The sequence below is a fragment of the Schistocerca nitens genome, chromosome 11, assembly GCF_023898315.1.
Source record: "Schistocerca nitens isolate TAMUIC-IGC-003100 chromosome 11, iqSchNite1.1, whole genome shotgun sequence".
Classification (NCBI taxonomy): domain Eukaryota; kingdom Metazoa; phylum Arthropoda; class Insecta; order Orthoptera; family Acrididae; genus Schistocerca; species Schistocerca nitens.
This window is the reverse complement of record NC_064624.1, coordinates 135680994-135704419: the sequence shown is the minus strand read 5'-3', so window position 1 is coordinate 135704419 and position 23426 is coordinate 135680994. Positions and strand designations below refer to the sequence as shown.

At 42.0% G+C, this 23426-nt stretch overlaps 1 protein-coding gene across 1 annotated transcript in view; it reads right to left on the bottom strand.

Moving 5' to 3' along the window:
* LOC126212713 (protein shuttle craft) overlaps positions 1-23426 on the bottom strand; it is a 283723-nt gene that overhangs the window by 103582 nt on the left and 156715 nt on the right. The window contains exons 12-13 of the mRNA XM_049940125.1: positions 22296-22459; positions 354-507 (exon numbers count right to left, since the gene is read on the bottom strand). Coding sequence (XP_049796082.1) covers positions 354-507; positions 22296-22459 — 318 coding nt within the window. The remainder of the gene's footprint in view (positions 1-353; positions 508-22295; positions 22460-23426) is intronic.

The window sequence follows — 23426 nt, the reverse complement described above, 5'->3', positions numbered from 1 at the left end:
CCCTCCTTTGCACTTTTTCAATGTCCTCCGTCAAGCCTACCTGGTAAGGATCCCATACCGTGATGATGGGGGGGAAATCATGCGAGTAGTGCCGTCATCTCTAGGCGAGGCTGCAAACTTTTCAGACAGCTCTCACTGATAACTACATCTGCAAAAAGTCTGAGGTTACTACTAAGACTGTCTGCCCAGGTCAGTAAAACAGAACATGATCCGCTGTCCGAACACACTTCACCAGCGTGTGCTTAAGGTTAGTGCCACTTCTGTCAATACCTGTCCATTGGAGGTGACACCCAACCTACTGAGAAACCCTAACCTCCACTCCCTGAACAACCCGAGGCCCCGGGGCTACTCACTGGACTGCAGGCAGGGCTTGCAGTTGCCGCGGTGGCACAGCTCCTCGCAGCGGTGCTTGCCGCAGCTCAGCACGTGGTTGCACACCAGCGGGCACGTGTGGTCCTGCTCGATACAGCACTCCTGCCCGCACTTGTGCTTGCCGCAGGCGCGCTTCTGCGAACAAAACCACACGACTCTCTCAGTTTCCGGGTGGAATACGATGGCCGGCCCTTAAAATTTACAAAAACAATTTTAAAAAAGTCATTTTAATATTGCAGTAAAAAGTCTCAAGTTGCATTATATTATCCAGGACAACAGTAAACTATTCGAGATGTAATTACTTATTTGTATTTTTCTGCTTCCAGTAACTTTTACTTATGTTAAATTAAACATGCATTCTGAGTATGTTCTACTCATCTTCAGGCATTTATACATACAGAAAACTGTTACTTAAAAGTAAAATGCGAAACTAACTTAACACAGGACATGTATGGAAATAATGATGTTGGACAGAGTAAGGAAAGAAAATGGTTTTCTTGCTTTAAAGAAGATCATTTTGATATTAATGACTCTCCACATTCAGGACGACCTTCAGGGTTTGATGACGTTCGTTTAAACGTATTAATTCACAATCATCCGTGTCAGTGTACTCGAGAAAGGGCAAATGTGATGAACTGTGATCATTTCACAATCATGTCCCATCTTATGACATTTGCACGCAATGTGGAAGGTTCAAAAATAGGGTTTATGGCTATTTCATGTTCTAAGCCAAAATCACAGAAATCAGCATGCAGCCATATGTGCTTTTCTGCTTATTCGTGATGAATTGGGTCGTCAACAATGCTGATCATTCCTACCCAATATCATTACTGGTGATGAGAAATGGTGTCTGTCAAAATAAGGACAAGAAAGGAATGACTGAGCCCAAACAAAGCAGCAACTACCTGTAGAAAGAGCCGTGGACATCCACAAGACACAATGTTATGCACCTGACGGAACAGCGATGGTGTAGTGTACTACGAATTGCTTCCCCGAGGTGTAACCATCACTGCTGGCATTTATTGTTGACAACTGAGACATCTTGCAGATGCAATTCAAGAACAATGACCAGGAAGATTGCGTGACGTGATGCTACTCTGCGATAAAGCCCACCCGTAATCTGCCAGACTGACAAAAAACTATATACAGGAGTTGGGTTGGGAAGTCATTTTGCACCCAGCTTATTCACCTGATATTATGCTGTCAGATTGTCGCCTTTTACACTCTCTATCAAACAAACTTCAAGGGGCTCCCTCTCCGGATGAAAATACACTCTGAACATGGCTCCACTACTACTTCACCTCAAAATCGTGTGATTTCTACAGTCGCAAAACTGAAAAGTTACTCCACTGTTGGCAGACTCTTGTAAATAGTTAAGCAGACTATATTATTGGTGACTAAAGTCCCTGTCATGTGTATCTCTCGTGTTTACTAAACTTATGGAAAAACGCTACAAACTTATGCACCAACCCACTATATGCACATCACACGGGGTCCAGGTTTCCAAATGTAGCAAACATGGCCACGACAAATTATTCGAGGTGTACATGCTCAAGAGTGTTTACCGTATTTACTCAAATCTAAGCCGCACTCGAATCTAAGCCGCACCTGACAAATGAGGCTCGAAATCAAGGAAAAAAAAAATTTTTTCCCGAATCTAAGCCGCTCCTGAAATTTTAGACTCGAAATTCAAGGCGAGAAAAAAGTTTTAGACCGCCCCTCCAAATTGAAAAAAAAAATTGGTCCATTGTAACGTGAAACACAATTGAAGTCGAATGGATGAAGATACAGCTCCAGTAAATTTGGTTCGAGTAGTAAGCTTAACAGTTAAGCTTTACCAAGTAGCCATTGCTATGTGTCAGGCGCTCCGTCTGTCCTTTTTCACGTGCTTCGTCTGGTTTGAATCGATTGCTTATTTTGCTTTGATCTGATAAGTGCTGTTCTCTTTGTTATAGGTGTTTATGTCATTCTAAGCTGAAAATGCATTACTGTACTGTGTCGTGCATTGTTTGTCGCATTCTGATAATGAGTGTTTACGGCCTGTCGCCGCTCGCAGCATGGCTTGCTTTTGTGCGCGCTACCGCTGCTTACAATAAAAAAAGAGGAATTGTCTCATAAGCGAAACAATGGCAAGAGACTGCTATTTGTTGTTACTTACGCTGCTGCTTTCTTTGATAATGATCAACAAGAACCAAATAATAGACTGCATATGATAGATGATGTTCTGAACGAGAGTTTAGCGAAAAATTTTCTCCGTTTGAAAATCTTTGCAGACGCGTCTTTAGTACATTACATTCTGCACAGAAATTAGAGTCATCTTAGATTTAAAAATCTAGTCAGTTACCGTGCTTCATTTCTGACTATCACTATTCAGCATAAGAATAATACGAATGTAAACATGACATGATACATATATTCTTCCGTGTTTGCTGTTGTCTCACCCTAGTTTCGTAGTTTATTAGGCAGATAGAATTTAAATGAGATAGCAGCAAACACGAAAGAATACATGGCATAATGTTTACATTCTTCTACCTTTTCTTTTAATTTATTTACTGACACAGAGGTTTTGGCGCCAGTATTTATCTTTGTGCCAGCAAAGCATACCTGTGGTGTGCTACATGAATTTGATGGCAGAAGTTAGTTGTGGCGACACCTACCGACATTTTTCAGAACTTCCGCTTACTTTGCACTCGATTCTAAGCTGCAGGCGGTTTTTTGGATTACAAAAACCGGAAAAAAAGTGCGGCTTAGATTCGAGTAAATATGGTAATTATATTATACGGAATGACTAATGCTGAAACCCAGTATATTAAAGCAGATGAGACGTACGAATGTAGTGCAAAGGGAGTACTGACTAAAATGAAGAGGAGCCATAAATACCTAGATTACATTAAATAAGTACACTGGGCAAAAAAATTTGGCACCCCTGGAAGACATCAAGCTAATACTGTGTAATACCACCTGTAGCCTGGCCTCAATTTGATGAGGATGAGTGCAGCCATTTGATTAGAACACTTGGAGCTACAAAATTGTGGGGATGCTGATTGCTACACTTGTCCCACTGTTTCAATCACCACCTGACCTTTCTAGAGGATTAAAGTTGGGCGAGTTGGTCGGACAGTTGTCACGATAGAGACTTCTACCTTAAAGACTTGTTCACATTGTTTTCATTAATTACTAGACAGAGTTACAGTTCAGTAGGGCTGTGCCACCCCAGGGAACTTACGGGGTGGAACTTTCACCTCTAGGGGGAATAATCAGCCGAAAACTAATGTAAACAACAACAAATATTTATCAAAACATGAACAGCCATCTGAAGAAGAAACTGTTGTTCCGAAACCAGTGACAGTACTATTTGTGTAAGTAAATAGCATTATTAACAGTGGCTGGTTGCTATTTCTTCTTTGCAAGTATCAACCTGTACTATGAACCAATGAACCAGAAAACTAGGAAGGATAGGGCAACGGATGAGAATATGATCCCTGTGGTAAGAGGCTGAGAGCGAGCAGCATAGGGACGGACCAGGATGTTGTTTGGATCGGATGGGTGAAGGAATGCCACCCTACGTGGAGCGGGAAGGTTCTTGGGTAGGATGTCCCTCATTTCTGGCCACAATGATAGATAATCAAACCCATGGTAAAGGAGATGGTTCAGCTGTTCCAGTCCACAGTGATACTGAGTGTGTGAAGGTAACACTATGACACAGTACAATTTTTTTTCCTTTCTCTTGGTGGTTCTTCTTTTCTTGTTTCATGTTTTTTTTTCTTCCACTGGAAAATTTATTTTAGTATTGATTTTGTAACTTTATATTTTTTGTGCAACTTGGTTTCTGTTTACATCATAGAGCTGCTATGCCTGGAATTGTTATTTCAGTTTTTTTTTTCCTGCCGCATGCTTGCTCATTTATTAACATGTTATTTAAAATTATTTTCCGTGAACATGATAATGTGACATTTTAGTTAGGTATGAAACTGTAGATTGCTGTACTCAGTGTTACAGTAAGTGAGAATCGTACAACTGAAGAAACATATTGATACATTAATAGTTAAACAACAACAGTCTCTATAGAGTGAGAATGGGTGATGATTGTCTTGCTGCTGGAGTGTGAGTGTACTGTCTCCTTGCCAATGTTAAAAGACTGTTCTATCAGTGGTGTATTTCGATTTTTGTGTGTACCATGGGCAATGAAACGAATACCGAAGCTCTCACATTGTGAACTGATATTCAGAACATTTATCTTAAAACTACAATGTGAATGTCACCGAGCTGTGGGAATGCTACGTGTGTGCGGTATCCAATGTGAACCGCAAGGACCATATGGTGTACTGCAGACTGTCAGACTAAACTACAAATATATTAATGCATTTTCTCACCACAAACTGATATTCAGGACATTGATCTACAATGTACGAAGTGCTGATCACTGCACGACTACAGTGAGCGTATGGTAACTACTGTGAACATTATGGAATGTTTGGAGCCTACCACAGATTGTGAAATAAAAATTATAAATCTATTAACGTACATTTACTCTGAAATGTCCAGAACTGAGATCAAATGATAAATAGCTAATTCAAAAGTGTGACTGAATGTCTAACAAGGTCTTAACTGCATTAAAGATGTCTTACCTATCTAGCCAGTAGCAAATACACTACTTGAGAAGATTCTACAAACACTGTGTTTCTGCTGCATCAACAAATGGCCCCTATGATCAAGATTAGCACGACTATGATAATTTCTGGACTGCACGCTCATGGATTATGGACCAAAAATGCCGATGACAACAAGCCAAAAGCATCTGTTCAGTGAAAAATGACTTTATACAGGCTAGGAAAGCTTGACCCATTCGAACCATAACTGGAGAGACTTTTGGATAAAAATTATTATTTGTGTTAAAGTTGTGAAAATTTTTAATTGACACTGTGTATCAAGTACTTGAAATTGCACTTAACTTCAACAGCATTTTCCAGTAACTTTCAGAATTAAAATCAGTTTCATTCATTAAATGAATTGCTAATGCATATGTTACATTTTGCAAGCCCACTATCCTGTTCTAATCCTCATTGTATATATAATGTCTACAGTCTATTTTTTTTATTCGCTCTTATTGCACAAATGTGAATAATTTGTGGAGTTTGCTAGTATTATTTTCTGTACTTGCACACTGCCTTGTTTTTGTGCCAATTCTTCTGTGGATTATTGCTGTATGTTGGGAAAATACATTTGTTGCACTGTACAACTTGCTCTAAATGTTCAGAAATGTAAAATTTTGCAATTCACAAAATGAAAAAAACATAGTATCCTATTATTTATTTCAAGTTTCTGCTACCAGTCACTTTCAAACTACACTTACAACTGACAGTGCCCCAGCAGTCAAATATGTAAAAATGCCATATCTTGGAATACTATCTGACAAATTAGCAAGACTATTCCAAAACGCAGAAGTAAAAATCAGCTTCACCACCAACAACCACCTAAGTAGGAAGCTTATTTACAATATACTGGTAGCAGAAACTTGAAATAAACAACTATCCCACACAGTCACGGTGCAAAAACATAGCCATTTTGGCTGAAAATAATAATAGTATCCTATGTCTATAATATCAGTCAGTCACTGTTGGAATTGGGCAACTCATACAAATATTTGCGTGTAACACTTTACTGGCAGAATGCTGGAAAAGTGCAATCATCAGCCTACTAAAGAGGTTGCTTACAAATCACTCTTGCAACCCACCCTAAAACATTGCTCAAGTGTGTTGGACCCATACCAGATAGGACTAACAGTGGATATGGAACATATACACAAATGGTGACAGGTTTGTTTAATCTATGGGAGAGTGTCACAGAGATACTGAAGGAACTGAAATCAGATACTCTTGAATAGACATAAACTATCCTGAGGAAGTCTGTTAACGAAGGTTCAAGAACCGGCTTTAAACAATTAAGCTAGCGATATACTAAAACCCCCTACATATCGCTCACACAGGGATCATGAAGATAAGATTAGAACAATTACTGCACGCACAAAGGCATTTAAACAATCTCCCTTCACAAGCTCCAAACATGAATTGTGGTATGTGTACTGTAAGACCTTCAATACACACACCATCAGATTATTTGACTCGTCGCTCTAACGAAGTAAGAGAGTGTCAGCAATATGTCTCGTGGTCTTATCGTGGCGTGTTTATCTTCTGCCGTTAGGTCAGACGTTACAAATGCCACTTGCATGCTTAGAGTAGCAGATTGATGGTGACCAAAATTGACAATCTGAAGTTCCTTTGGTATTGGTACGTTAATCTTCTTCTCACATATATCTCTGATACTTGACAAAAGTGTCTATACATTTATCTTCATGGCTATGTAGAGGAATATGGTAATCTTATTAGGCGCAGACTGAAACTTGACTATAAATTGGAACAGACTGGGGCAGACAAATGCAGACTGGTACAGACTAATGTAGACTCGCACAGACTGGTGCAGACAAATGCAGACTGACGAATCTGAGGTCTGTACACTCGTCATAATACCTCGCGCGTTCATGTATCACTGTGCGATTGTGATCCGCGAGGAGAAAAGGTTCTACGTTAGCAGCAATCTCATTGGCTGCGTTACATATTAATACACGGATCGGCGGAAGCAGAATTTGGTCCGTCTCTATGGCAGCGCTATCTCATAGTGCGGAGACGGACGAGTGCTGCGCCTGCGCTGTTGTGCTTAGTGGGGCGTGCTCTAGTGGAAAAGTTGTGTACGCACTGACTATGCGGAACTATGTACACAACATGAATGGAATAGGAAGAAACCCTAATAACTGGTACAAGGCGATGTACCCTCCACCATGAGTGTAGATGTAGATGTCTGTGATTAAGATAGCAAGCAGCAGACTATCATGAATAGCCAGTGTATGTTTGGTAGGGAGAAACTTGTGATTTGGAAGCATGACAATTTACATTTATGAAAATGTCAGTGCTCATCATGTTCTGGTTTTCTGAGCCTTGCTTTTGTGTGTGTGTGTGTGTGTGTGTGTGTGTGTGTGTGTGTGTGTTTGTGTGTTTTAGTTATTTCAACCTGATTCAATTAATCTGGTGAAAAATATTCTTGGTTTCCGTTACACCCACAAACATACGCACACGAGGTATCAGGGCATACATACCAGGCTACCTCCACTTTCATTACACAAGCACGGTCATTTCTAGTGGGATTAATATTGGAGGGAGGGGAGGGGGGAGGTCCTGTTTTGTCACATGAGGCTCAGTTATGTGAGAGATGTCACAGGTGATGAGCGAGATGCTCCTTTGAGGCTGATTCTTGGGACTGATGGGAGGATTAAGTGTGTGTGAAAATAAGGCACGGGAAATCTGTTTGCAAACTAGGTTTCGAGGGTAAGCTCCTATGTGAAGGTCCTTATGAGACCTTCAGTACACTGGGGATGGAGTTCTCTTCACTGCAGATACACTGTCCACAGGTGGCCAGGTTTTATGGAAGCAATTTTTTTGTGTGTAAGGTATGGCTTGAAACTGAACATTGCAAAAACCAATATGGTACATTTCAAAACCAAACATTTGAAATGTGTGGATCTTAAAATACATCATCACAATCATCTTATGGAAGAAGTTAACACGGTCAAATTCCTAGGACTAAATGTGGACAACAACTTAAACTGGAGTACACATACTGAGTTCCTATCAAATAAACTAAGCAGCTTTGCATTTACAATGCAAATACTAGCAAACTCTACTGACACGAGTACACGAAAAATAGCATATCATAGTTATTTTGAATCTGTCATTAGGTATGGTATCATTTTCTGGGGAAATTCAAGTAGTGTATCTCGAATACTGAAACTGCAACAGAAAATTATAAGATACATGTGTAGTGCACAACAAACAGAATCTTGTCGCCCATTATTTCGGAACTTGCAAATCCTAACAGTTCCCACCATATACATTTATGAAATTATAATCTTTGTACACAGCAGACAAAAATTATTTGAGGAAAATCATTTTAACCACACATACAACACAAGAAATAAAAATAATTTTATGTTACCCACACACCATTTGAAATTATATGCATGAACTCCACAGTATATGGGGATGACAATACATAACAAGCTAATGGGCAAAAATATATTTAATATAAAGCCACAGAGTCTAAAAATAAGGCTACAGCAGATTCTGTGGGAGAAATGCTACTATTCAGTAGAATAATTCATAGAGGATGAGATGATAATTTGAGCAAAGGGTAATTAATTGTTAACCTTTTATTGTATGTGTAACAAAACTGTATTATTATAAATTAATAGAGGGAAACATTCCACGTGGGAAAAATATATCTAAAAACAAAGATGATGTGACTTACCAAACGAAACCGCTGGCACGTCGATAGACACACAAACAAACACAAACATACACAAACATACACACAAAATTCAAGCTTTCACAACAAACTGTTGCCTCATCAGGAAAGAGGGAAGGAGAGAGAAAGACGAAAGGATGTGGGTTTTAAGGGAGAGGGTAAGGAGTCATTCCAATCCCGGGAGCGGAAAGACTTACCTATCGAGGTGCCAGCGGTTTCGTTTGGTAAAACTGTATTATTATTATGATACCATTTGTTAAAATCAGTTGTAATTAATTGTTAGTTTTTTTTAATTGTATGTGTATTTTTATATTGTATTATTGTTACGGTACCATTTGCTATAATCAGGTGTTGTATGTATACGGTAAAACTTTACCAAAATTTTGATGTGTCTCCTGTACCTGAATCAAATGATTTAGATTATGTACGTTATGAGACTAATAAACCACAATTCACAATGACAGCTGTTGAAATGAAAGTACTGTTGGTGGCTTAATGGGTGGACAGAGTTGTGGGAGGACCCATTGAAGAGTTGGAGGTAAGTGTCCAGGAAGATAGCATATTGGGTTGATAAGAGCTAGGTGAAGAGGACAGGAGATAAGGTGTTTGGGTTGTGGACGGTGGGGGCAGGGTGTCTTGGCCCTCAGTCCAAATCATGAAGATATTATCACTGAACCAGAACCAGAAAATAGGTCTGGGATGCTAGGTAGGTTCCCTCGGGTTGCTATGCTGTGCTGCAGATTTTTTTAATGTATCTTACTGTCAAAGGAGAAACACACTATCCAGTCTCATTAAAGTGTCTACCAAACTAATTATTAATTATGGGCAAATTTTAAACACATTGTAAATCACACATTGGAGAAGTATGTGCTGAAAAAGTGGATTACGGACGGAAAAGACTCACCGTGGTTTAACAGCAGAATTCGGAGAATGCTCAGGAAGCAAAGGCAGTTGCACTCGCGGTACAGGAAAGATCGGGAGAATGAGGACAGGCAAAAGTTGGTAGAGATTCGTGGTGCTGTAAAAAGAGCGATGCGTGAAGCGTACGACCACTACCACCGTCATACCTTAGCAAAAAGATCTTGCTGAAAACCCAAGGAAATTCTGGTCTCACGTAAAATTGGTAAGTGGGTCGAAGGCTTCCATCCAGTCACTCACTGATCAGTCTGGCCTGGCAACGGAAGACAGCAAAATGAAAGCTGAAATTTTAAATTTAGCATTTGAGAAATTTTTCACGCAGGAGGATCGTACAAACATACCGCCATTTGAGTCTCGTACAGATTCCCGTATGGAGGACATAGTGATAGACATCCCTGGGGTTGTGAAGCAGCTGAATGGGTTGAAAATAAATAAATCGCCAGGTCCTGATGGGACTCCAATTCGGTTTTACAGAGAGTACTCTACTGCATTGCCTCCTTACTTAGCTTGCATTTATCGCGAATCTCTTGCCCCTACTGCATTGCCTCCTTACTTAGCTTGCATTTATCGCGATCTCTTGTCCAACGTAAAGTCCCGAGCGACTGGAAAAAAGCGCAGGTGACGCCTGTATATAAGAAGGGTAGAAGGATGGAGCCTCAAAATTACAGACCGATGATTTCCTTAAAATCGGTTTGTTGCAGGATTCTCGAACATATTCTCAGTTCGAATATAATGAATTTCCTTGAGACAGAAGTTGCTGTCCACGCATCAGCACGGCTTTAGAAAGCATCGCTCCTGCAAAACGCAACTAGCCCTTTTTTCACATGAAATCTTGCGACCGTGGATGAAGGGTATCAGACGGATGCCATATTCCTTGACTTCCGGAAAGCGTTTGACTCTGTGACCCGCTGCAGATTCCTAACTAACGTACGAGCATATGGGATTGGTTCCCAAGTATGTGAGTGGCTCGAAGACTTCTTAAGTAATAGAACCCAGTACATTATCCTCGATGGTGAGTGTTCATCGGAGGTGAGGGTGTCATCTGGAGTGCCCCAGGGAAGTGTGGTAGGTCCGCTGTTGTTTCCTATCTACATAAATGGTCTTTTGGATAGGGTGGATAGCACTGTGCGGCTGTTTGCTGATGATGCTGTGGTGTACGGGAAGGTGTCGTCATTGAGTGACTGTAGGAGGATACAAGATGACTTGGACAGGACTTGTGATTGGTGTAAAGAATGGCAGCTAACTCTTGATATAGATAAATGTAAATTAATGCAGATGAATAGGAAATCCCGTAATGTTTGAATACTCCATTAGTAGTGCAGCGTTTGACACAGTCACGTCGATTAAATATTTGGGCGTAACATTGCAGGGCGATATGAAGTGGGACAAGCACGTAATGGCAGTTGTGGGGAAGGCGGATAGTCGTCTTCGGTTCATTAGTAGAATTTTGGGAAGATGTGGTTCGTCTGTAAAGGAGACCGCTTATAAAACACTAATACGACGTATTCTCGATTACTGCTCGAACGTTTGGGATCCCGATCAGGTCGGATTGAGGGAGGACATAGAAGCAATTCAGAGGCGGGCTGCTTGATTTGTTACTGATCATCACGCGAGTGTTACGGAAATGCTTCAGGAACTCGGGTGGGAGTCTCTAGAGGAAAGGAGGCGTTCTTTTCGTGAATCGCTACTGAGGAAATTTAGAGAACCAGCATTTGAGGCTGACTGCAGTACAACTTTATTGCAGCCAACTTACATTTTGCGGAAAGATCACAAAGAAAAGGTAAGAGAGATTAGGGCTCGTACAGAGGCATATAGGCAGTCATTTTTCACTCGTTCTCTTTGGGAGTGGAACAGGGAGAGAAGGTGCTAGTTGCGGTACGAGGTACCCTCCGCCACGCACCGTATGGAGGATTGCGGAGTATGTATGTAGATGTAGATGAAACTAGGTTTGATGTTTATCTGCAACAACCAATCAGACAGCAGCTGGCAGCACTAGCCGTGGACAGTGTATAAAGTGTGTTGGAGGGATGTGGAAAACAGTGCACTCGAGCACAACGTCTTTCGCGATGGGACTGTTGTACAAAACAGTCTCGAACTTCTTTCCCCATAAGTTCAGAGTAAATCCTCACGCTTTCGACAATTTCCACCGTCGTCTTCATCAGGAGCAACTGACTGTCAAAACTGCTGCTGTGTTAGCCTTATATAGCCCAAAGACAGATTCTGATTGGTCAGTAGTTATGTCATGCTGTCCCAGATGGTGTCAATGTCTACACTGTGGCACACCGCTCCCACCGTAGCATAAATGTTGTGACGAATATCTCTGGCTCTTCTCTGCACTGAGAGCTCCCTTCCACGCACCGCTAAAATTACATCTACCATCATAGATGAAGGTTTTCTCAAAATTCTTATTTCTACAAAGTCCCAGTATGTGGGAGCCTGGGACAAAACTTTTGTTTCGTCGAACAGTGAGGCTGTGTTCAACAGATGCAGATTTCTCCAGGGCTCGGGTTTTAATATGCCACTTATGTTCCACACAGTGGTCAAAAACGGTGTGGATGGACTGACCAATGTAATTACTTCTGCACTTACATGGGATGTTTTAAATTCCAGGAATCCTGAGGCAAAGATTGTACTTAACAGGGCATAGTACCTGCTTTATCTTCTTAGGAGATCAGAAAACAGATCTGATACCTCTTCTTTCTAGAACTCTGATTATTTTGCTGCCTGTAGTGCCACAAAAGTGAAGGAATGCAATCGGTGGCTTATCACGTGAATGTTCACCATCTTCATGTTTCCTTTTCTTGGAGAATGCTGAACTGATATTGTATGACCCATAGCCATTCTTGTGGAACACACACTTCAGATGATTAATTTTGGCATCCAAGTGGTGCTCATCAGAAACAGTATTTGCTCTGTGGAACAGTATATTTAAACAATGAGATTTTCGCTCTGTAGGGGAGTGTGCGCTGATATCTGCCAGGAAGTTTCAGTGCATTTAAAGCTGTTCTCTTCTGGACTGTGTGGTAAAAACTCTGGTTGCTAAGATACAAATCAGTGTGCATTGGCTTGGGGTGCACCGAGTGGCCGAGACATCCATCCGACTTTTGTTGTACCAGGACATCTGAAACTGAGACAGAGAGAGAGAGACAGAGAGAGAGAGAGAGAGAGAGAGAGTGAGAGAGAGAGAGAGAGAGGGGGGGGGGGGGGGGGGCCTCCGTGTACTGCAGAAAGACGAAGATTTTGTGGCCGACAAGGAAAATGCGATGGCTGTTCTTAATACCACTGAATATAACAGCAAAGTGACATTATTGTTGTAAGATAGCATGTACAAATGCCTAAAATAGGATGCAACTCTGCTGTACAGCCGGAAAGTGGTGCAGCTACTGAAGAATTCTAGTCTACCAGAGGACGTCATCAAAAATTATAAGAGCACGAGCTCCGAGAACACCTAGGCTGCACGGATCACCTGAAGTCCACAACAAAGGTATTTCAATGAGGCCAAATGTTACCATCATTGGTTGTTCTACCTACAGGCTGACTAAATATTTGACTCGGTTGACGACTTTGTCAGTGGGCCACTGTGAACATCACATCAAAAACTCTCTAATGTTCATTGAGAAAATTAAACAGATCAGAGTTGGCCCAAATGATATTTTAGTCAGTCTGGATGTGGTCTCACTATTTACAAAAGTTTCTATGGAGGACACACAAACTGCTGGCAGAGCATTTTCCTCCTGAAACAATAAAGTTGTTCCAACATGTTATTATGACCACTTATTTCTTGTATAGCGGTAAATTTTATGAAATGACAGACGGAATGGCTATGGGTTCTCTTGTTGTCTCCAGCAATGGAAAACTGTTTTATGAAACATTCTGAAGAATGCACTTTAAATTTGGCTCCCTTCATCCATCATTTTATCGTTATGCTAATGACACACTTATGGTTTGGCCACACGGTGTAAAAGCTCTTTAGCACTTCCAGGAACATACAATATGTGATCAAAAGTATCCAGACACTCCCAAAAACATACATTTTTCCTATTAAGTGCATTCTGCTGCCACCTACTGCCAGGTATTCCATATCAGTGACCTCAGCAGCCATTAGACATTGTAAGAGTGCAGAATGGGGCACCCAAGGAACTCGTGGATCTTCGAACGGGGTCAGGTGAGTGGGTGTCACTTGTGTCATACGGCTGTACGCGATATTTCCACACTCCTAAACATCCCTGGGTCCACTATTTCCGGTGTGATAGTGAACTGGAAACATGAAGGGGCACGTACAGCACAAAAGCGCACAGGCCGACCTTGTCTGTTGACTGACAGAGACCGCTGACAGTTGAAGAGGGTCATAATGTGTAATAGGCAGACACCTATCCCAACCATCTCACAGGAATTCCAGACTACGTCAGGATCCACTGCAAGTACTATGACAGTTAGGGGAGGGGGGTGAGTAAACTTTGAGTTCATAGTCGAGCGGCTGCTCATAAGCCACACATCACACTGCTGAGTGCCAAACGACGCCTCGCCTGGTGTAAGGGGCATAAACATTGGATGATTGAACAATGGAAAAACTATGTGAGAAGTGACGAATTACAGCACACAATGTGGAGATCCGATGGCTTGGTATGGGTATGACGAACACCTGGTGAACGTCATCTGCCAGTGGTTGTAGTGCCAACAGTAAAATTCGGAAGCAGCGATGTTATGGTGTGGTCGAGTTTTTCTTGAAGGGGGCTTGCACCCCTTGTTGTTTTGGTGGCACTATCACGGCCCAGGCCTACATTGATGTTTTAAGCACCTTCTTGCTTCCCACAGTTGAAGAGAAATTCTGGGATGGCACCTGCGTCTTCCTACACGATCGAGCACCTGTTCATAAGGAGTGGCCTGTGGCAGAATGGTTACACGACATTAACATCCCTGTAATGGACTGGCCTGCACAGAGTCCTGACCTGAATCCTATACAACACCTTTGGGATGTTTTGGAACACTGACTTCGTGCCTGGCCTCACTCACTGACATCGATACCTCTCCTCAGGGCAGCACTCCGTGACGAATGAGTTGCCATTCCACAAGGAACCTTCCAGGACCTGATTGAACATATGCCTGTGAGAGTGGAAGCTGTCATCAGGGCTAAGGGTGGGCCAACACCATACTGAATTCATCATTACCGATGGAGGGCGCCACGAACTTTTAAGTTATTTTCAGCCAGGTGTCCGGACACTTTCTGATCACTGATGTGAGGCATTAGGCTTCACGCAATTTGTTGGAGGTATTGGTCTTTCTGTAGGAGCACAACAACCAGCAACAGTCAGGTGTCCGAGATTGTCAGTTTGAGGTTTTTGGGGACCAAGCAAAAGGCTTACGTACAGGTTGTCTTCGGGGTGAGAAGGGAGACGGACTCGGGGGACAGGTTCTGGGATTGGCCTAATGATTACAGTAGGGTCTGGAGGTTATGTTGCACTTCCTAAGGACACTTACCTCTCAGAAGAGAGGATAGTCATTCACATCATCAGAATAGATCTTGAGCAATCATCTGCCCTGCAGACAATGATTATACCACTATCGTGATACGTCACAGTGACCACCTGACAGAAAGCCACTGTCTGACTACTCCACCTACAAGCTCTGGCATAGTGATCCCATCTCACAAGCTTCTAATATAGCCAGATGGAGAGCTAACAACTAATTGAAAGACTGATGATGAAGAAGAAGATTAATGTGCATTTGGTATCAAGGACCACTATACTGGCTGCAATGTGCAGGTTCTTGGAGATGGTAGATGGGTTGCTGACTTAAGCTAGGGCTAAACAGAGCAACATTGTGATATTGATGCAAAGGCTGTTCTAGGACACTCAATCTGCTGAAATCTTCTCTTCACATTCTGACTCTTTCGTGTGAATCACAAAAGACATAGATAATGTTCAGCATATAATTAACGACGCTGCCCGGGTTAGTTTTACAAGTACAAGGTGTGTTAAAAAGTGAACTTTGCTTGTATCTTTATTACTCATTGGACTACATTTTAAGCACTGTCCCTCTCAAAATATTTACCTCTACCAGCAATACACAGTTACTTCCATTTCTTCTATTTTTGGAAAGCTCCTGGAACACATGTCTGGGATAATGAGTAGGCCTTATCACATTGTCCAAAGTCTCTTCTAAGGTTTGGAAACGATGTCCTTTCAATGTAGTATTAAGTTTGGGAAACAGGAGAAAGTCTTCTGGGGGTAAGTCTGGAGAATTGAATTGATGGGTCACAATGGGAGTCAGAAGTTTTGCCAGATAGCTGCGGACAAGGAGCGATGCGTGAGCCAGCACATCGTCATGATGTGACACCCAATTGTTCTTTTTAAAATTCACACTTCTTCCTGTGTACAGCATCCTTCTAATGTGCTAAAATTCCTTGGTAGAGTTGCTTGTTTAGCATGTGACCTGGTGGTAGATGTGGAAGGGCATCACAAATGATGGCCATCTTTAACTTTCATCTGACTATTTTTAAACTGTGTGAACCATTTGTAACACTGAGTAGGGCTTAAGCATTCATCACCATAGGCTTCCTGCACGATTTTGGTGTGTTTCTGTAAACGTTTTCTTGAGTTTCACACAAAATTTACTGTAGACGCATTGCTTCTCTAACTCTGCCATCTCGAAATTCCCAAACTGTGCGACAAAGTTCTACTCAACAGAGCACTGAACAATAACTAGGAGACACAGAACACTGAAATTTCCAGCAGTTACACATTGAACACAGGAGGGTGCACGGATGCCAACCGCATTTTGCTCGAACACACCACTGGTACGAAATTACAAACTTCCGGAATTTTTCGAACAGATCTCGTACATAAATGATCTGATAAAAAGGTTGGGGAGCGATCTACAACTGTTTGATGACAATAGTGCAGTGCAGGGGAATTTGTCACCGTTGAGTGACTGAAGGGACATGCAGGATGATTGTACAGTACCAGTGGAGTGCTGCCTGACAGAATAACATCTATTCAACATATAGGCAAGACACTGCAAATTGGCACAAAATGGAATGAGCCCTAAGGTCAATAGTAGGGAAGACAACAGGACGACTTCAGACTGTTGGGAGAATTATAGGAAATTTTAGTTCACCTATTAAGGAGATTGTGTACAGAACACTTGTCTGACCCTTCCTTTAGTACCGCTGAAATGTTTGGGATCCCCACCGTGTCAGATTAACTGAGAACATCGAATCAATACACAGGTCCATTGCTGGATTTGTCCCGTGTAGGCACTGCCAACAAACAAGTATTACAGACATGCTACATGAATTCAAGTGGGAATATCTGGAAGGAAGGAGACGCTCTTGTTGCGGTACATTATTGAGAAAGTTTACAGAACAGGCATTTGCAACAGGCTGCAGAATGAATCTAATTCAATGAATTTACATACGAAGTGTGTGAGAAGTGTAGTGAGACTGACAGCACTGCGAACAATCTGGCAGCACTGTGTTGTTTTACTCTGTCTAGATCTTCCAGATGCTCAGTCCAAGTGTCAGCTCCGTACAGCCATCACACGAGTTTTGGGAGTGCCATCAGTGACGTGTGTTTTTGTTGTGCATTGTGAAAATGGAACACCGGAATTTAAAGCAATGCTGTGCCATCTAGTTTCGTGTTATACTTGGAGAATATGAGTGTGTTACCTTTGAAAAGTTGAAAGGTGCCTATGGGGAACATTCCTTATCATGAGCATAAGTTTTTTGCTAGCACAAATCATTTTTGGAAGGCCAAGAACACAATGACGATGAACCTCACTCACAAGGGAACCTCTCCATCGCACCCCCCTCAGATTTAGTTATAAGTTGGCACAGTGGATAGGCCTTGAAAAACTGAACACAGATCAATCGAGAAAACAGGAAGAAGTTGTGTGGAACTATGAAAAAAATAAGCAAAATATACAAACTGAGTAGTCGATGCGCAAGATAGCCAACATCAAGGATAGTCTGAGATCAGGAGCGTCGTGGTCCCGTGGTTAGCGTGAGGAGATGAGAAACGAGAGGTCCTTTGTTCAAGTCTTCCTTCGAGTGAAAAGTTTACTTTCTTTATTTTCGCAAAGTTATGATCTGTCCGTTCGTTCATTGACGTCTCTGTTCACTGTAATAAGTTTAGTGTCTGTGTTTTGCGACCGCACCGCAAAACCGTGCGATTAGTAGACGAAAGGACGTGCCTCTCCAGTGGGAACCGTAAAACATTTGATCGCAAGGTCATAGGTCAACCAATTCCTCCACAGGAAAACACGCCTGATATATTCTATACGACACTGGTGACGGCATGTGCGTCACATGACAGGAATATGTTGTCAACCCATCTAACTTGTACACTTGGCGAATGGGTAAAAAGATTCTTCTACCTTGCCCGATTTAGGTTTTCTTGTGGATGTGGTAATCACTCCCAAAAAAGTGATGAAAACATAAGAGTTTGTCACATAAACTGCAACAAATGAATCCAACAGTTTCGCAGTCGCTCACTTTTCCCTGTGCTCTGTCAAAACATATGTTTCAAATTTTTCCGTGTGTAGACCGTCAAATCCTGCCTATGGCCAAGCAAATCTGAACATGTCCTGGAATTTTGGAGAGCGAAGTTGATTATGTGTCAGTGCCTGAACGTTGATAACTGTCTGAAAATAAAAAAATTAAACTTTTCGCTGGAAGGGAGACTTGAACCTAGGACCTCTCGTTCTGCAGCTGCTCACGCTAACCACGGGACCATGGCGCTCCTGAGTTCAATTAATCGTTGATGTTGCATATCTTGCACATTGACTACTTGGTTTGTATATTTTGCTTATTTTTTCATAGTTCCACACAACTTCTTCCTGTTTTCTCGATTGATCTGCATTCAGTTTTTCAAGGCCTATCCACTGTGCCAACTTATAACTAAATTTGAGGGGGGTGCGATGGGGAGGTTCCCTTGTCAGGGAGACATTCAGCTTCAAAAACTGATGCAAAAGTCAAGTGTGTACCTGCTCTTGTGAAATCAGACTGATGTTTAACAGTAAGGATGATGTGTCACCTGTTAAACTTATGCACTTTCACCATAAATCAAATTTTGACCAAAGTTTTGTATACGTGAAGGGTTTGTGCTAAACTGGAGCGGAAAAACCTCACAACTGGATGGAAGGGCAATAAAAGAAATGTGTGCATTGATCATCTCGAGAGGATTGCCAACGACGACGAATGGTTCAGTCGTGTGATCGCAGGTGATGAAATCCTGGATTTCCGAGTATGATCCTGTGACTAAGCGGCAAAGTGAGGAGTGGCACACCGAGTCATCTCCTTGATGAAATAAAGCTCAAATGTGCAAATCAAAAATTGCAGATTTGCCTTTTTGACAGTAAGGGGATCGTGTATAAAGAATTCGTTCCTCCAGTAGAAACTGTCAACCAAGTATTTTATGAAGATGTCCTTGAAAGGCTCAGGAAAAGGATAAATCGAGTGAGAATGGACATTGCTGACAATTGAATGCTGCATCATGAGAACACCCCATGTCACGCAGCCACTTCCATAACAGAGTGTTTGACCTCACAAGGCCTTCTTGTTATTCCACACTCCCACTATTCACCTGATCTTATGCCTTGTGACTTTTTTTCTTTTCCCAAAATTAAAATATGGCTTAGAAGGATGTAATGTTGGGATGGTGGAGACAATTCAAAGTAATGGGAACGGTATGCTAAAGGCCCTACCTGAAGCCTTTCAGTGCTGCCTGACAGGGAACAACACTCTCCAAGTTTATAGCTGCTGAATGGAACTACTTTGAAAGGACCAATATTGCTGTTTGAATAAAACAAAACCTTTGGTAAATAAAATATCAATCTCATTACTTTTCTCACACATCTCGTACCATACACGAACTGCGAAGACAAGCTAGAAGTATCGGGACTCGTATGAAAGCATACTGTCATTTTTCTTTGGCTGCATTTGCAAGTGGAACAGGAAAGGGAATGCCCAGAAGCAGTACAGGTTACCCTCTGCAATGGACTGTACAGTGGCTTACAGAGTGTGTATGGTAATGTAGAGAAATCCTGTCTCAGTTTATACGACAGGCTATGATGTATTAATACGTGGTCATTATCAGCCTCTATATTCTTACTTTATTGAATACAAATAGTAGGCCAAGAGCAAATCTAACTTCAGATTACTAGCATACTAAATGGATTACATTGGTTTTCAAAACATAGATATCCAGAGCTGCAGATGTGGATTAAGGCCTTGGGGATGCAGTGCAGATGTAGGTCCCGTTTCTCTAATCTGCACAGTTCTCTAGTGATGGCAAAATCGGGGAGGGGAGTGAGAAGTGGTGCAATAAGTCAGACATAGGAAGCAAATAAATTGGAAGGGTGGCTGAGGAAACACTACTAACGTATTTTAAGGGTTCTGTATCTCAATCCACAAGAGCGGAACCCTTACAGAATAACTTCGTTGTCCGCCTGTCTGTCTGTCCAGCTGTTAAAAATCCATTTTCTTAGGATGGGTACAGGCATCAAGTTGAAATTTATGTCAAACACTAAGTGCCATGGCCCATAAGCAGTGTAAAACATTGTAGCTTCTAAGCCAACTAAATCAAAAGAATTCCCATTTACGTCACATATTTTCACAGACATGCCAACTTTCAAAAGTGAAAAATCAGGAGAATTTTAGCACTCTGCTATTGTGAATTACAATACATCCCTCAAAAAGTTGCAATAATTCAGTACCTGTAGCTGGCACACCCATATTGTTAGCACAATTTCAGAATCAGGAAATATTTTGCAATGCAAAGGCCCAGTGTGGTCGGCACAGTTTATAGTCAAGTTATGCTCTACAATAAATGAGGTAAATGAAGCCTCGGCATTCGTCACAGAATCTACATTTTGGGGTTCACACGAGAAGTTAAGTGTCTGGTTCCATTCTACACAATGGACACTCTCCTTGTGTTTTTTAGTTTGCACATGTTTAAGAATGCCGCATTTCCTGCCATGAGCCACTTAAAAGTCACATCCACATACACTACAAAATGCACAAGTTTGTCCCTTCCTCGACTCACTTACAACATGGAAACTCTTCCTTATACACGTTTCTGAACACTGCATCGTATTTCTTCGTCATCCTGCACAAAAAATAATCAACACCTCCAGGATACGCAGCCAACAACTACTACAGGGTACACAAATCACACAGCAGAACCGAGAACACAATGGTCCTACATTCTAGACAATGGTCATGTAGCAATGATGCCAACCCTGGTGCACCATTTCCCCCTATATTGCACTTCAAATTCCCCTAAATAATTTGTCACACTGTCGGGTAAGCGAGCGAGGGGGGAGGGGGGTAAAAGGGAGAGTCAACAATGAAATTGTCGAGTGGAGGGGCAGGGAGGGGAGGGGAGGGTAGTAACCCTAAATATTTTACCCCCCCCCCCCCCCCGAAACATTTATCCCTCTGATTTCCCCCAGGCAGCTTAATTCCCCCTAAATTTAGGAGGAAATCCCCAACTTGGCAATACTTCCTCGTAGAAAGAACAACGCTAATCATGTCGCTTGGAACGACTATCGACTACTCCTTGTCCACAATAACTTTACAATTGCACTGATGCTACCAGAAGTGGAGGAAATTGGCACTGGTTGAAGGATATTCATTTGTCTCCGAATGCTGCCAACGACAAGTTCCTTACTTTCTCGCAGATACGAAGCTCGAGCTACGCCTACTGCCGTTCCCAACAGCCACCGCACGAATCTTCCAAGTTAACATAGACAAGTAGCAGCCATACATTGTCATCCACAAATATATCGAAGGGGTAGGATTTTCAAATACTAAGGACAGTACTGAAACTGCTCTGAAAATTGGGAGATCGGTCTTCACGGTCGGGAAATCAGGAGGAGGAAGGAAAAATCGGGAGTCTCCTGCTTAAATCAGGAGAGTTGGCATGTCTGTTTTCATATTCGTGAACTACTCATCAAAACCTATAAGGTGCTTCTCACTGGCTTAGAATAATGAAATTTGGCAAGAGGTAAGGTTTCACAGTACAAATAAAGGAGAAAGTCTGAAAATTGTTTAATTTGTAATTATATCACACAAAAACATTTCTACTAAAACAAACAATGGGTAATCCAGGATGGAATGTAACAATACCAGAGAAGGAAAGTTGCTACTCACCATATAGCGGAGATGCTGAGTCGCGATAGGCACAGTAAAAAGATACACACAATCAAAGCTTTCGGCTATTAAGGCCTTTGTTGGCAGCACACACACACACACACACACACACAATGCAACTTGCACACATGTCTGCAGTCTCAGAGAGCTGAAATTACACTGAGTGTCTTTCTCTGAGACTGCAGATGTGTGTGCAAGTTGCGTTTGCATGAGTGTGAGTGTACTGCCGACAAAGGCCTTAATGGCCGAAAGCTTTGATTGTGTGAATCTTTTTATTGTGCCTATCGCGACTCAGCATCTTCGCTCTACGGCGAAAAACATTTCTACTGTCATTTTTATTGAAGTTCAAAATTAAAACATTCTTGAAGGTCTCAGAATTCCCGGGACCTATAGCTTACCAGTATCAATGGCAATAACAGGCACAAATTGTCAATATTCTCGATTCCTGGCTCAGATGAACTGTCTGTGCTCATAATTCTGTTTGTACAGAGCAGCTAACCTTGGTGCAACGGCGGCTGCAGCGGGCGTCATCGGCGCGCGTGGTCAGCTCGCAGCAGGGCAGCTCCTTGTCAAGGCTGCCACAGCGGCACTTGACGCTCGTCACCAGTGGACACGGCGGGCACGGCCCCGTGTGGCACGGAGCCGCACACTCGTGTGGCTGTGCTGCAGACCCAGAAAAAGAAAGCATTCCCCTGAACTACACATTAGCCGAGAACTGAAGTTGATAATGTGGCAATAGTGTGTGACAATGGGAAGGACACAGTCAAAGTGTTGAGTCAACAGGTACACAAAAAAGAATTACAACTTTGCTAACTTTTAGATGAATGACTTAACATCTCAGAGTGGGCAGTGCAAATTTAGCAACATATGACAACAGAAACAAGATGATGGCAATGAACCTACGGCTCACGTATCACATACAGATGCTAAAAATGTGTTTGATGTAGCCCTTCAGCATATTGAACAAAGCTCTAGGTCTACTCCAACAGTAATTTCACAGATTAAGAAAGGGCAGGGCATAGTAGCAAAAGCAAAGTTGTTGTCTGTTAAGCAACACACGTTTTTTGTCCTGCTTAAGACCAGAACAATTTTTTTTAACCGCATGCTTTCTCATGTTTTAAACCATTTAGTGCAAATCAGCTGCATGTCAATGCAGTACTGTAAAAAGGTATGTATAGATGTTAAACTTCAGGTACCAGTAACAATATATTACTGTACAGATGTTGTTGTTGCTGTTGTGGTCTTCAGTCCAGAGACTGGTTTGATGCAGCTCTCCATGCTACCCTATCCTGTGCAAGCTTCTGCATCTCCCAGTACTTACTGCAACTTACATCCATCTGAATCTGCCTAGTGTATTCATCTCCTGGTCTCCCTCTAGAATTTTTAACCTCCTTGCTTCCCTCCAATGCTAAATTTGTGACCCCTTAATGCCTCAGAACATGTCCTCCCAACCGGTCCCTTCTTCTTGTCAAGTTAAGCCACAAACTCCTCTTCTCTCCAATTCTATTCAATACCTCCTCATTAGTTATGTGATCTACCCATCTAATCTTCAGCATTCTTCTGTAGCACCACATTTCGAAAGCTTCTATTCTCTTCTTGTCCAAACTAGTTATCGTCCCTGTTTCACTTC